The sequence below is a fragment of the Astatotilapia calliptera genome, chromosome 12 (assembly GCF_964374335.1).
Source record: "Astatotilapia calliptera chromosome 12, fAstCal68.1, whole genome shotgun sequence".
NCBI classification, from domain to species: Eukaryota; Metazoa; Chordata; class Actinopteri; order Cichliformes; family Cichlidae; genus Astatotilapia; species Astatotilapia calliptera.
In genome coordinates, this window is record NC_137433.1 from 34,108,508 (window position 1) to 34,122,898 (window position 14,391).

Here is a 14,391-nt window from a genome sequence, read left to right on the forward strand (position 1 = left end):
CTTAACCCCTGACTCTGTGGGTACAGATTCCCCTGACTTTGACTTGAAGATGCCAAAACACCAGCTTGACTACTGCATTTTTCAGCATGTGGCTTTCAGAGGTCTTATAAGCAAAAACATTGCTGGAGCTCTGATTACTTCATCGTCTCCTCCATGCACCTAAGAAGTGGATGAAGCTGTACCAGAAACATTTGCTGGCACCGTACACTGCTGAACCAAATCACAGGTTTCACTCCTGCGTTATCACACCATATCACCAGCACCAAGATTTCCACAAACCTTTTTTGAACTCCTCCAGCATGGCGTCCAGCTTGGTGTCGTGGAAGACGAAGTGGACCGGATGGTTGTAGAATTTGGTGATGGTCTTCAAGGTGGTGCAGTCGTCTGGGTCCACGAAGGCCAGATCCTTGACGAAGAGGATGTCCACGATGTTGGAGCGCTCGTCTTCGTACACGGGTATCCTGGTGTAGCCGCTCTCCATGATCTCGGACATGGTGTTGAAGTCCAACACGGCGTCGCTGTGGATCATGAAGCAGTTGTTGATTGGCGTCATGACATCCTCCACTGTTTTAGTCCGGAGCTCCAGCGCTCCTTGGATCATGTTCAGCTCCTCTTTCACCAGGTCATTGTAGGGCTCGGTGACTTTTAACATCTCCACTAGCTTCTCTCTGTTGTACACGGTGCCGATCTCCTGGCCCAGCACGCAGTCGAGGAGTTTGCTAATGGGCCAGGACAGAGGGAAAGTCAACAGCATGAACAGCTTGGTGAGGACGATGGTGTTCGCCCCGACTGCTAATCCGTGTCGGGAGCAAAGAGCCTGGGGGACAATCTCGCCAAATATTACGATGCCGACAGTGGAGGCGACGACTGCTCCGACCCCGGACTTGGTGAGGTCGTCCAGGAGGATGGTGAGCGTAGTGTTGACCAGGACATTACCGAGCAGCAGTGAGCACAACAGGTAGTTGCCCTTCCTACGAATGGGCTCGATCTTCCGCGCGTACTTCTTCTCCTTCTCTGTGCCGCAGTTCTGCACGATGCGCAATTCCATCGGATCCAGCGCCATCAGTCCCAGGTTGAGCCCGCTGAACATACCGGACAGCACCAGCAGGAAGCAGATGAGGATAATCTGCAGCCAGATGGGCAGGAGGGACTTCTTCGCTTCCACCACGCGCAGCCTGCCGTCTTCTTCGTCCATCAGGTACCACTTCTGATCCCGGGCGTCCAGGACGCACAAGCCGAACACTTTCACCATCTCATTCTTACGGAGCTGCTTGATGCTGAGGGAGACTGTCCCTGAGGTGTTTTCGTCGTTTACCTTCATGGGTCCCCTAACATCAATATCATTCTGATCTTTGGGACAAGTCCTGTTTAACCATTTATCTGAGAAATCATCATCTTCTTTATTACTGACGAACAGTTTACCGAACCCGATGATATCCGAGCTGTTGGGGAACAAGTGGAGCCCGTAGACCCTTAAGGAGATGTCGCTCCCCTCGGTCACCTGAATATCTCCCCTTTCGGTGGTCTCGGCTGGCTTGTCGCTCTTCTCTAGCCTCATGCCGAGTATCCGCGTGGTTTCCCTCGAGTCTGAAACCGAAGCTTCAACCAGCCTCGTCGCAAAAACGTATGAAAACACGAATAAAGTTAACGTAAATCCCCAGCCACTCGAATCCATCGCCATGTTTGTTTCGCTCTCTGCCAACAGGCGAACTGACGTCACCTACTCGTTTCCACAAGCCCGCCTCCAAATTTACATATAAATATCACCCAATCGGAAGCGTTTACGTCACTAAAACTTGGGCCGAGCCCCAACAGTTTCATTTTTTTAAGGTCGACTGACGAAATTTCTTTTAAAGGTGGACCGTGTGGGAGCAGACGAAAATCAACGCATGAATGATAAACATTCACGATAAACAAATTTTAAATACACAAGTCATCCAATAATCACCTTTTATGATATTTTCCCACAACGATTACACACACATATATATATATATATATATATATATATATATATATATATATATATATATATATATATATATATATATATATATATATATAACTTAATTATTGTGAAAAAAGATAAACAGTGTTACAAAGTAATTAACGTGGTCTTTAACTTCATTTTTATTGAAGAAAATACCAGTTAAGTTGTATATTTAGCTACTCTATGGCACAGAAAAACCCAAACTGAGTCATAAAAGTATCAACTGTCTTAATTGTGAAGCAGTATCAAAATAAGTAGAATACAGAGAAATGTGTTTAAAGTCAATGATTTAGTCTACAGAACCTTTGTAATCGCAGTATGCACAATGTGACAGTTAATGAAATCAGTTTAACGAGATTAGAAGGGGTAAGTAGTGTCACTGATTTGAAATACAATGCATGTTAATGTTATCTACTGTCTCTAGTAATGCTATTAACACTCCTCTGTGTGCTGTGAGCTGTGCAAACTGAATATTTGAGGCAAGAAGAAAAACCTTGGGTCACAAGTGAATTGAATGCCAAACTAGACACACTCACCGGTGGATAAGATACAACACCAAAGACAATGAAAGGATTAATCTCTGAAACACACATGCCTCTTAGCATTTTGAGAAAATACATAAAACGTTTTAAAATTTAGTTTTTACACGTTTTTTTTTAACGAAAAGATGCTGGTAAATAGAACCACGTGTGTAAATGTATTACTTTAATCTTGAATTACTTTTTTGTTGACATTGTATGTAAATGCAATTATTGAGGGCAGAGCACCATCTAGTGGTCAAACCGTGGTGAATGCAGCCTAACGTGCTGGTGTGAAAATAGTGAAGGAAATGAGAATGATTCTAATCGAATGATTCTAAGTAAAAATGAGGCTCAGAATTGTGTATATACATAATAAAGGCCTTCAGGCATGCAGCTACACCCATACAGGATCTAATTCAGTTCACTGGATGGATTTGTAAAATGTGAAAACTGCAGTGAAAGGATTAAATTCTCTGCATTTACTTGTAATTAGTGACAGAAAACTTTTTTTGTTTTCTCCGCTGAGATCAGGCTGGAAAATGTTTCTGGCCCATCTGACAGCTTATCTGAACCTGTTTTCAGGCTCTTTGCACTCCTTCTTTTCCCACCTTTAGGTCTTCTAGTTCTTGAACATCTTTTAAAACTGTTGCCTTCCTCCATCCTTCTGACAGTAACTTGTAGCCTTTTTTTCAACCTTTAATCAGATGTTGTTTGGATTAGTTTGTTTTCAGAGGATTGTATACTGATGCCTGTACACTATCACTCCATTTTATTTCCTCATGTTAACCTTAAACAAGTCTTGTTTTAGCAAAGATATGCATGATTTCCTGCATCTCACTGTAAGTTAAACTTGTCTTCAACAGAGAATCACATATTGCTCATTCATCCATGGAAATACTGCAAAGACACCTCTTTGGCTTTGTTACATTGAATATATTTGAGAAACAAAAACAAACAAACAAACCAATATGTTCATTTCATTGTATGGTAATCATGTTTGCACGTAGAATTTAGAGGTGTTTAGTATATTCTAAATACATTTTTCTTTTATTTGTTTTTTTGTTTAATTTGTGTGTACTTTTTTCTTATTTCTGTTTTATTTTGGATCATACTCTAAACATAAAAAACAAAAGTTCTCCAGACTTTAGAGGACGTGATGAAGAAATAAAGTGTTTTGTCACCAATCCTTTTATAATCTTCTCCACTGTACGATGTGTAATGGTAACACAAATCTCTCTTTAGAGAAAAACCTGGAAGTACATGAAGAGCCACATTATTCATTTGATTAATTTAAACTTCCTTCAAATTTTTATTTAACTTACCTAGCCCTCCTCACAGGGTTGTGAAGAAGCTCGCACATGTTTCTGTTTCTATAATTCGAGGAACTGAACAACATGAACCTTTATTATTTATTCTTTCATTGTGTCAAGCTGAAAAATGTAGCCATTGTAAGGTCCATCATTTGCTTTCCTGATAGTAGTGATAGTATTAAAATTCTGACCATACACTGAAAAAAAGAACATGTTGGATTTACTTAATTCACTAGTGGACATTGGTTGCACAAATGATTTTCTTTGGCAGCAACTTAAACAACTGAGGTAAATTAACACTTAACTTTAAAACACAAGACAACTTGCAAGAAATAGCCAGTCTCCTTTTTCAGTGTACTTCTCTGCATTCATAATTTGTCACTCCACAATATGAGTCGCCACTGATTTTCAGTTGAGTTCTTGTATAATTTGGTGTACCCGGTCTTTTTTCCCCATTTCCCTTCCTTAGAAATAGCTTCTTCACAGCCACACTTCCACTGAGACCCCTTCTGATGATGCTACAGTGAACTGTACATGGATCAACTGAAGGCCTGATGCATCTCTCAGGTTCTGTAACTTGTCCTTGTTGGATTTTCTCCCTATTTCTCAAGGACCTGACTTTCAGATACTATTCATCAGCTACTTTTAGCCCTGCCACTTCTTTAATATGCCACTCACTTGTTTCATTAAATATTTTTCAAGGACACACAATGTTCTGTGAATAGCTATTTGGGAATCACCTTGTTGGTGTAAAAATACTAATGTATTCCTGTCAAACTATCTTTGGCATTTTGATCAGATTCAACTAAAGAAATGGGAACACATTTTGTCTTTTGTGGCAAGCTACTAGTAAAAAAAAGTACCTAAAGAGACATTTAACCACTCAAATGTGTCCAAATGATTTATTTGAATGACGTGTTCACTCCTGGAAAAGAGTAAGAAGACAAAGAAGAATTAGAGGAAGACCATGACCAAAGTGGTTAAGAATTTCCCGGCTGCAGTCACTGACTGCTGATGGATTTTTATGTTTTTAATAATAATTTATGTGTGTAAAGTAAAGGCGAGCCATCTGAAAAGGATGATTACTGAAAACAAATGAAGAATAAAACATATGAAACTTTGAACATGAAGGTGCTTTTTAAAAATATGTTTTTAGCGACACCTTGTGGCCATGCACAATGCTGTTTTCAGCATTGTGCATGGCGGTCTATGACGAGAAGTGACGTGAAAGCCTGAATTCCATAAAAAAGCCAAAATGTGAGAAGGTTGTTGCAGTAGAGATCTCAGTTCACAGAAGCACACACGAACACAACAGTGTTAATACGTTGTTAGATTACAATATATGGCAACATTTAATTTCTTTGTTTTATACATTCTTATAAAATGTTGTCCTCAACCTTTCCTACTGGTACATATACTCTATGCAGTCATCACTGTGGCACGTTTCACCTTTATAATAATCAATTACTGATAAAAATCATTTAGTTGCAGCTGCTGAACATTGCAACCTTTCTCTGAGTTTTCTGGAGTTGCGTTAGACTTTAGGCTTTAAGCAGTAGTGGTTTCCTCCTTTGGTATTCAGGAAACTGAAACCTCAGACAGGGAGCTGTGAGAAATGCTGCAGAAACTTTCAACCAAACAAAACTGAGATGAAAAAGAAAGGAACATGTCAGTGGTGTAAAAACAAAAGGAAACAAAGTCGTAAATGCCAGTTTCAGGAAATGAAGGTGTAAGAAAGAAGAGACTTTGAGAAACTGTCAAGACATCCTGAAGATTTCAATAATGTACTAAACAGATTTGTGCAGCAGCTAAAGAAAGTGAAAGACAATTTAACTACTCGGATAGCGTTTGCCATTTTTACACTACATTTAGCACCAGTTTAACAAATACGAGTTTTCTAATAGAAAACCTGGTCAGCTTTTACTTTGTACAGCACCACAATGAAACATTCTTTACCACAGCTGCAGTAGAATAAAAGTAAAAGAACTGTTAAAGCTGGCAAATCTGGAATAAAAGCTGTATTTTAACAGTTAAATGTGTCACTGTTTTACTACAGGAGCTACACGTCAGATAAGTTTAGCAACCTGTGAGAAAACTTGCCTTTCCTTAAAAAGACAAACATTTAAAATGCATCTGACATGTTGTTCCTTATTGCCTATGTGGGTGCTTTTATCAAATATGATAAAATAAAGATGTTTTTGTTTCTGCTCTAAAAGTTCAGTTTCACGTTTTCCTACTCTTCACTTTGTATCACAGTAAATAAACAGAAGGAGATATTTGAATCTTCATCTCAGGCCGTGAAGCTCCACCCACCTGCTGTTCAAACCTTGTGTTTGCAAGTTGCAGCAAGTCAGAGTGTTGGCTTAAACGGAAAGCAGTCTGGAGCAGCCAGGTAATAAATAAGGATTATTTTGAACTTTGAATCAGGCAAAGATACTCTACACACCAAGAATAAAAACAGGTCTGGAAATGAGCGTCACAGGTGTGCAGGTTAAAGAGGCTAGTCCTCCCACCACTTCCTTCTTGAACTTTAACTGAACTCTCCTTCAGTTAAAGTTATTCAAACCCCTTTAGCATTTGAAAGGTGTCAGCTGAGGTTTGGGGAGATTATTATTAGCATTTATTTTTTACAAAGTATATCTCAATAAAGATTAAAATGAGAGCACTCATCCTTAAGAATCAGTTGCGACCACTTAAACAAGCTACTATGTGCATGCAGCCAGTGACTGTGATTCTTATAAAACAGCATTAAAGAGACGTGTTATTTCTTTCTTTCTTTTTTGACTTATAAACACTGATATAAAATAACATTTTTGGATATATATTTGTTTTTTCTTTGAAAGATGAATTTCATTTGAGTTTTGGTTCTTACAGTCCAGCAGGCAGGCCTGTGTACCCGATCTCTTCCTGAACACAGCTGCCACCTGTTTCTCTGGAGGAGCTCAGGAGTGCACAGCTGGCTTCATTCAGCCACCCAGCAGAATAAAAGCTGGCGAACAGCTGCTCAGTCAGTGAGTCGGTCACCTTGTAGCGTTGGCTTACAGGGTATGTCTGAAACTAGTGACTAGCTAGTCAACCATGACCTGGATGACTACACAAGCATAGTGAATAGCTAGTCTCTTCTTGCAGCAGGACTGTTTCCCTTTTACTTGGAGAATCATTTCCTTTTTTTAGCAGGATATTTTAGGTTGTGGGTCTCTTGTTTGGTTGAAATAGCGGTGTGTTTCTTTGAGTAGTTGAGTCATTGTCAATAAAACTTTATTGTTTTACACTTTACTGTGTTTTGGCTTTTTCTTTTCCTGGTTCCTGGTCCCTTAGCCTTTATTCGGGGGTGTGACACCGTTTTGCTGCCTATAGATTCATATAGAAAACCATTAAATTGCCTTTGCCTCTAGAAGAAGTGGGTTTTTAGGAAACCGGTATCCTGTTTTCTTTTTAAAAGTTTTGTTTCAGGCTCGCCAACTAGAGGTCACAATTGGGCCACAACGATTGACTAAATTTTCACACAACGTGACCAGTCTGCTGCTTTGCCTCTTCTCCGTTCAGAACTTTCTGTCATAGTAAATTTCCGTGTTTTGGTGAGTTGAATCTGAGCGAATAAACAGTGCGCCCTCGCAGAGGAGTGTATGGAGACGGAAGTAGAGGAGGGGAGAGCGTACGAGAAGGAGGGGAATGAGGCAGGAGCGAGTTGGTGGACAGGAGGAAAACATTAGCTCTCAATCCTTCACGTAGTTGGGATACTTTTCACTGTCGAAGAGGCAGGGAAGCCACAGCTCAGACTGCACCTCCACCAAGCCAGGACGCACGGTAAGTACCGCGTCGCTGCTCAAGTATTGCTGACCTTGTCTGGGAGTCAAGGAGACGCTGGAGGGTGGGGGAGTGTCGAGATGAAGTTGGGGGAAGAGATGGAGAAGAAAGGCGAGATAGCTGAACGGGAAACTGAAGTGAACAGGCGAGAGCTGTCTCTCCACTGCTTTTCCTGCCTTTGCGCTCTCCAGGGAAAAGCAACCCAAAAAAGTAACGGAAAGATTTTGGTGGGAGAGAAAAGTTTGGCATTCTTGGGTGTCGAAAGGGAAAATATCGGCTTCGCTTTCTTTTCCCCTCCTCACTGCAGTAGCAGTCATCGTGAAAGCTTCCACAACAATGGGTTACTTCTGTGTTGTGTCGGTTTAGCAAAAAGCTGTTTCCGAAAATTGTTTCAGGAGGCAACTTTCTATCAGCGCGCTCCTCGTAAGAGTGTGTTTGTTGTTTTGTAGACGGTGTCTGAGCACGCAGCACTGCTCAGCTGTCAGATCCCGAGTTTAGTCCTCTTTGGTTTCAGAAAGAAACCACCTGGTATAATAAGAATTGTTTCTTGTTCTTGGGAACTGTAGTGACACTGATCATTTGAGAAGATATGGCTGTACATTGTGTGTCAGCACATTTTGCGGTTTTAGCACTGATGTCAGTGATGAGTAATTTCTTCATCATCTAGAGCGGAAGACTGCGAGGAAGTCATCCTGTGTTTACGGTGCAGAAGCATTACTTTTCTATTCCCAGCCAAACACTGAGGTGTTTAAAGTGTTAATTGTGACTTTGAGGAGGTGTATGTTCAAAACACAGAGGCGTAGCAAAAAAGTAACTGGACGTTAAGCCCTATAAATTACCACCTGAATCTCCCAAATTCACCCAGAAACATCTCAACAACTGCAAGGCCAAATTAACAACATTTGGCTCAATGGATGGAGTTCCCATTTAAAAAACAAACAACTAAAAAGGAGTTTTTACAGCAGGCACATTAACATTTTGTTTACATTGTACCAGGACTGTTGTGTTGGTTTAGAAATGGACTGTTGGATTGTCTGGATTTCAGCCATCCTGTCTCAGTTTTTGAATGAAGATAAACTAAAGTGTGGTTTTGATTGATACTGCATACAAGATAAAAACGAAAGCATTTAAACACTTTTCAACACTGAACAGTAAGCCTGCCTGATGTTTTAGGGTGTAACCACTTACATGGAAAGGAAACTTAAAAAAAAGCTTTGATCAGCACTCAGCATGAGGCAAGCTCGCTGCCTCTTTCTGAATTTGTTTGTATAAAACAGGCTGATTTCTCAGTTCAATGGTCGGTCTCTCCTTCATTTTGATTTCAAACCATAAATGGTGTAAAAGATGGATGTAGTTAGTGCGATGTTATCCACTGGTTTTTGACATCTTTGAAGGCTGCCATACCCAAAAAATATGACAAGGAAGGATGGGCCTGACTGTCAAATTGCACGCTCATTGGCTAACGAATTGTGATTGACAAGCTGTTATCCAATGAGCTGGTTTCATAGTATACCACAGCTAACACAGTAGTACAAAGATTTAAAAGATGGACATATTATTATGGGGTGTCTGGACCCCATACTCCCTATACAACCATTGCAAGAGCTTGGTCTGCATAGCTGGCAATAAGTTGGACTTGTTCCCGGTGGGTAATGGGCTCCGCCAGGACTGCCCTTTGTCACTGATTCTGTTCATAATTTTATGGGCAGAATTTCTGAGAAGTTTCTCCATCCGGGAGGGGCTCAGAGTAGAGCCGCTGCTCCTCCACATCGAAAGGAGCCAGTGGAGGTGGTTCGGGCATCTGACAAGGATGCCTCCCGGGCGCCTCCTAGGTGAGGTGTTCTGGGCATCTCCTACTGAGAGGAGGCCCCGGGGCAGATTCAGGACACGCCGGAGAGATTATATCACTCTGCTGGCCTGGGAACGCCTTGGTGTTCCCCCGGACAAGATGGAAGAGGTGGCTGGGGAGAGGGATGTCTGGGCTTCTCTGCTCGGGCTGTGGCCCCCGCGACCCGGCCCCAGATAAGCGGAAGAAGATGGATGGATGGATATTATTATTGTTTTATACATTGTGGCCAAAAATGAGTGACAGAGCCCATAAACTTAACAGGAAAGTATTTATGGATTTCAAGACAGAAAGACGTTTTCTCATAGACTTTTTATTGGGCTGGAAGTGTTTTTGCAACAACAGCTATTGCCAGCTGCTGGCCTTCAGATAAAGAAAGAGGTTTAAGGTCTTCTGCATTGGCCTCAGTTATCTGACCCAATGTTCTGAACTAAGTATTTTAGTCAAAGTCATCTTGGTGTTTTGAAAAGAGAGATGACAATCAGTCACAAGATGATCCCACTTTTAAAGCATATCGGGCTTTATTGTTTATTTTGCTCTCCATGAAACCACTAATCACAAACCAAACATCAGTTTGTATCAAATAAGACTTCATTGGGAAAGGATTTGTTAAGGTCATACACGTGGTGAGACTTAAGGTTAATTTCACATCTACTTCTGTATAATCAGGCCTATTTTGTAACCCCGTTCTTCCTCCGACTGGCCACTTAAAAATTGTCACAGATTCTAAATGTTTACTCTTTTCATACCGGTTGCCCAATCCATCTGTAGTTGCAGTTATATTGCAATTTACTTATGTAACCAAGTTAAGTGCGTTTAGTTTATGACCCAACTCTAGTCTTCTGTTGTGTAGGAAAAGAGCCATTTAGCCATTCACAGTTTAAATGAGTGAATGGGGTCAGGCTTTATTCAGTGTCTCTCTTCACTTACACAGATGTCACGAGACTACAACAATGCTTTGTTTGCTCCATCTTTTTATTAGAGATGAAAAATAATCCAGAGGGCCACAGTGATCCCGTTAATTCTGGTGCTAATAACAATTTTGACTCAAATGTGAAACAGGAAAGATGGCATGACTACGTGACTCTGTAGTTTAGCTAAATGCTGATGATAAAGAGATGTAATGTTGTTTGTCTATGTTTTCAAATACACGGTGCTGACACGCTAATAATTGCAACTGTCTTGTGGCATGCTCGACTTAAGATGACTCCCCTGCTGGTCCACTGTTCATGTGAACTGTTTTTACATATAAAACATATTGAAAAAACTATAAAAAAACATTTAAAAAAGGAACATGCAGAAGTTATAGTTTCATACTGTTTTATTTGTGTTATCCTTTGATACTCTACTTAGCAAAGTAGGCTTAATCATTCACTGCTGTGTGTAAACAAGGTTAAGTATTAGTCGATGCTTTCCTGTTGGTATCAATACATTTTTCTCATTATAATGAAGTGGAAAATAAACTCTCCATCTCTCTTTCTTTTCGTACTCCTGTGTACGTGCACAAAATCAGGTCTGCTGTGCTCTCTGTTCCCCCAAAACAAATGAGCAATTAGTGTTAATGTTGCGTCCAACGTAAAATTGCATCACATCCCCGCCATTACCACCTCACAGTCGCCCGATTTAACAACTTTTATGAGAACATGTGAATATCAACAAAGACGATCTGAAGCTTTGGTGAGTTTTGTTAATATATGATGTATGAAAGTGTTGGATAAAGTCTATATTTGACAGTGATGAGAAAATGTTGTTGAAACATTTCACGAATTGTTTAGAAGTTGCTGAAAAAATTTCTGTCTGAGCCAAAGAAGTGTGTCTATAAACAGTCTGATGATGCTAGCAATCGGTGTCAAAACATAGTTAGTCAAGCTGGTCATGAACAGAAGTGTGATTTTAAAAAAAACTTTACAAACTGATTCTGTGTGAAGAGAAAACTGAAGCTGTTTGGTTAATCAGAAAATGCTACGAGATGTGAAACTTGTGATTGAACGTCAGCTGCCCCGACTAAACTTTGACTGAGGTCACGTGAGGTCTCAGTAATGTCCAGCCTTACGCAAATGCATTTATCACGCATGAAAATCCATTTTGTCACATGTTGAAGGTCTTTAATGTTAAAACATCTGAGTCTTTATGCTACAATGAGAATCTTATCAGGTTTAAAAGGTCAGTCATAATGTCAGTGTTTTATCATGTAAGAGGAGATGGGGAGTGGCTCGGTGGCCTGAGAGGTCAGGTGAATAATTCAGAGGTTAATTGTTTGGGTCTTTTGGTGCAGCTCTCGGGGCTCAAAGCACAGATACTGTATTGTGTCCTTATGTCATAACACTTTCCCATTCTTGCTTTGTTAATGTCTGTCACCAGTGGGTCTTTTTCAGGTCACTGCATAGGCTTGCATTGTAAATGCACCTCTATCCAAATAACAAGCAAGAAATCTGTTCAGTTTTTTAAGGCTTTTAAAGGCATCGTTGTCTCAAGATGGAGGGATGTTGTTTAAAGGTTTTTTGTATTTTTAAAAAGAAAAAATGTAAGTCAGAGAGATGTGATCGTTTTCAGTCATGAGAATGTGATCACAGATTCATGCAGAGCTACTGAGCAGAGTGATGTTAATCATTAACTGACAGGAACCTTGAACAAACCAACATATAACCCAGTTTGTTATTTGTTTATTCAACCTATTTCCCGGTCATACTGAATTTTCTTTCTTTCTTTTTTTTTGGTCCGTTGACCACATCGTGACTGACGTTAGGAGGAACAAAGAAATCAGATAAGTGGGAAATTAACAAACAATAGCCAGGAACCGACTCAGGCTGCACTGTACAATTAATTACAAAAACCCCCAAAAAAGTTAGGGTTTTTCTTTGTGTAGCAACACTAACAAAGTTCTATATCCCATATTGAATTGACTTGTAAATAAAACTGTTAAGGTGCTATTTTCTACTATTCGCTATGTTTAAAGTTGACGTTATTGTTATTATTTTCTCAGAATTTGCAGACACCAATATTTTCGGATAAGGTGTTTGTGGTTTGGTTGCAGGGAAACAGTGCAATAGCCACCACCCAAGAAGTTGGTCTTGGTTCAGCATCTTCTGGTTCCTTTTTTTTTCTTTTCTTTAAAAAAAAAATTCAAATACAGCCCAGATAATTAAATACACAAAATATTATTAAAACATATTAATAGTAAAATCGCATAAAAAGGCATTTTCTTTATTTTTTAAAAACTTTTTTAGGTCATATATTTTATTCAATAGCTCTGCAACAGACTGGTGACCTGCCCGTGGTGTATCGCAGCTCTCGCCCTAAGCTGGGATAGGCTCCAGCCCCCCCGCAACCCTGAATTGGATAAGCAGAAGAGGATGGATGGATGGATTTCATTCAATTAAACACTTCATGCCATCTCACCATGCACAGCTTCCTACAGTAGAAATGCATCTGCTGGTGTTGGATATTTGCAAAGGTGAATCTTTCCAACAGTTATTTCCACGCGTCTGGTTACTTGTGGTTTCACTTGCCCTCGTAGACATTTGCAGCTAAGGAATAAGCATCTAAGGGAAATTAAAGCGAGAGATTGCTAAATGTTTCCACTATGGTAGTGGTTTCCCCAAGCGTTTTAACATTTACATTATTTTTTCCTCTGGCCATAATAGTTCTGTATTGCTGCATGAATAAAATACCAAAAAGATTAGTGTTTTTTTTAAAAGATCAGCTATTTCATGTCTTTAATCTTCACGGGGCTTCAGCCCACGATGGAAATGCAGGTAACAAAGGGCTAAAGAACTTTATTACTAAAGTTTTTGGAACAAGCTGTTCCACAGAAACATAACTGGTTTTCAGAAGCTAAAATACGTTACAAGAGCACTTCCACGTGGAAGTGGTGAATCAAGCCAAACCTACACAAAAGCAGCTTGTGAAAGATCTAAAGCCAGCTGGGACCAGAAGTCAAAAACACCATTAGCAACACAATATGCTGTAATGGACTGAAATCTTGCGGCACCTCGAGGTCTTATTGGGCCAAAATCTCTCCTGAGATGTTAACATAAGCTGCCATAAAAAAAATTTCATTTCTCTTACAAATTCAGCAGGGGATCACTTAATTTCACTCACTGTGTAGTTTCTTTACTCTTTCCTTGTAAATGAAACTAGTTTTCTACGACTCCATCCAGACCACCGTGCGTCAGAGTCATCAAACTCAGTGTCAGTTTCGCTGAACCTGTGGTTTACCTGCGGCCAGGTGACATCCAGAGCCCGAGTGAAAGTTTTACAAACTGCTGTACTCAATGATCTAGATACATTTTAATGAGCATTTTTTGGTTTCATTCTGTCAGGAAGTGGGTTCAAATGTACTGTTCAGAATCGAATCACCAAAAACCTTGCTGATTCCTGCAGATATAAAGTGATAGTGGGGAAAAAAAGATTGATAATCACTTTAGAATTCTTATTGTTTTATCACTACTTCATCTCTTTGTTTTGATAAATCTCTTGATATCTCCTGGTTTTTATGACCAGTGTGAAACACTGTGAGGTCTCAAAAATGCACAAATGTTTTCTTTGTTGAATCACTTTGTTAAAAACTTCACGAGTGAAAGATTAAAATAACAGTCTCTGTCAGTGTGTGTAGAAGCATGAAAGGGTGTTGGTCTTTAAGACTTATTCAGAATTTATCTGATTTGGCTTATAGTCATCTTCTGCTGTTGAGGGCATTTTACAAGATCGCACTACTTCCAGCAATTGTTGAGTTACTGCAACAGTTTTCGGGACAGAAATCTGAAATATACCCCCCCAACAGCTTCTCTTACTTGTAGTGGGCTAAATTAATAAGCACTATTCTTCACCCTAGGGTAAGATCATTCGTGTGTAGCGTAACATCAGGCTGGATTTATACATTGCTTCTTTAACTTTTCAACCCTTAAATACACCACC

General features: G+C 40.0%; 2 protein-coding genes across 2 annotated transcripts in view; one reads left to right on the top strand and one right to left on the bottom strand.

Moving 5' to 3' along the window:
• cnnm4b (cyclin and CBS domain divalent metal cation transport mediator 4b) overlaps positions 1-1,728 on the bottom strand; it is a 50,491-nt gene extending 48,763 nt beyond the window's left edge. The window contains exon 1 of the mRNA XM_026186219.2: positions 280-1,728. Within this exon, the coding sequence (XP_026042004.1) occupies positions 280-1,681 (1,402 nt within the window). The 5' untranslated portion in view covers positions 1,682-1,728. The remainder of the gene's footprint in view (positions 1-279) is intronic.
• Positions 1,729-7,354: 5,626 nt separating this feature from the next.
• LOC113033059 (phospholipid-transporting ATPase ID-like) overlaps positions 7,355-14,391 on the top strand; it is a 48,052-nt gene continuing 41,015 nt past the window's right edge. Inside the window, exon 1 of the mRNA XM_026186337.2 lies at positions 7,355-7,628. The gene's annotated coding sequence lies outside the window, so the exon portion shown is untranslated. The remainder of the gene's footprint in view (positions 7,629-14,391) is intronic.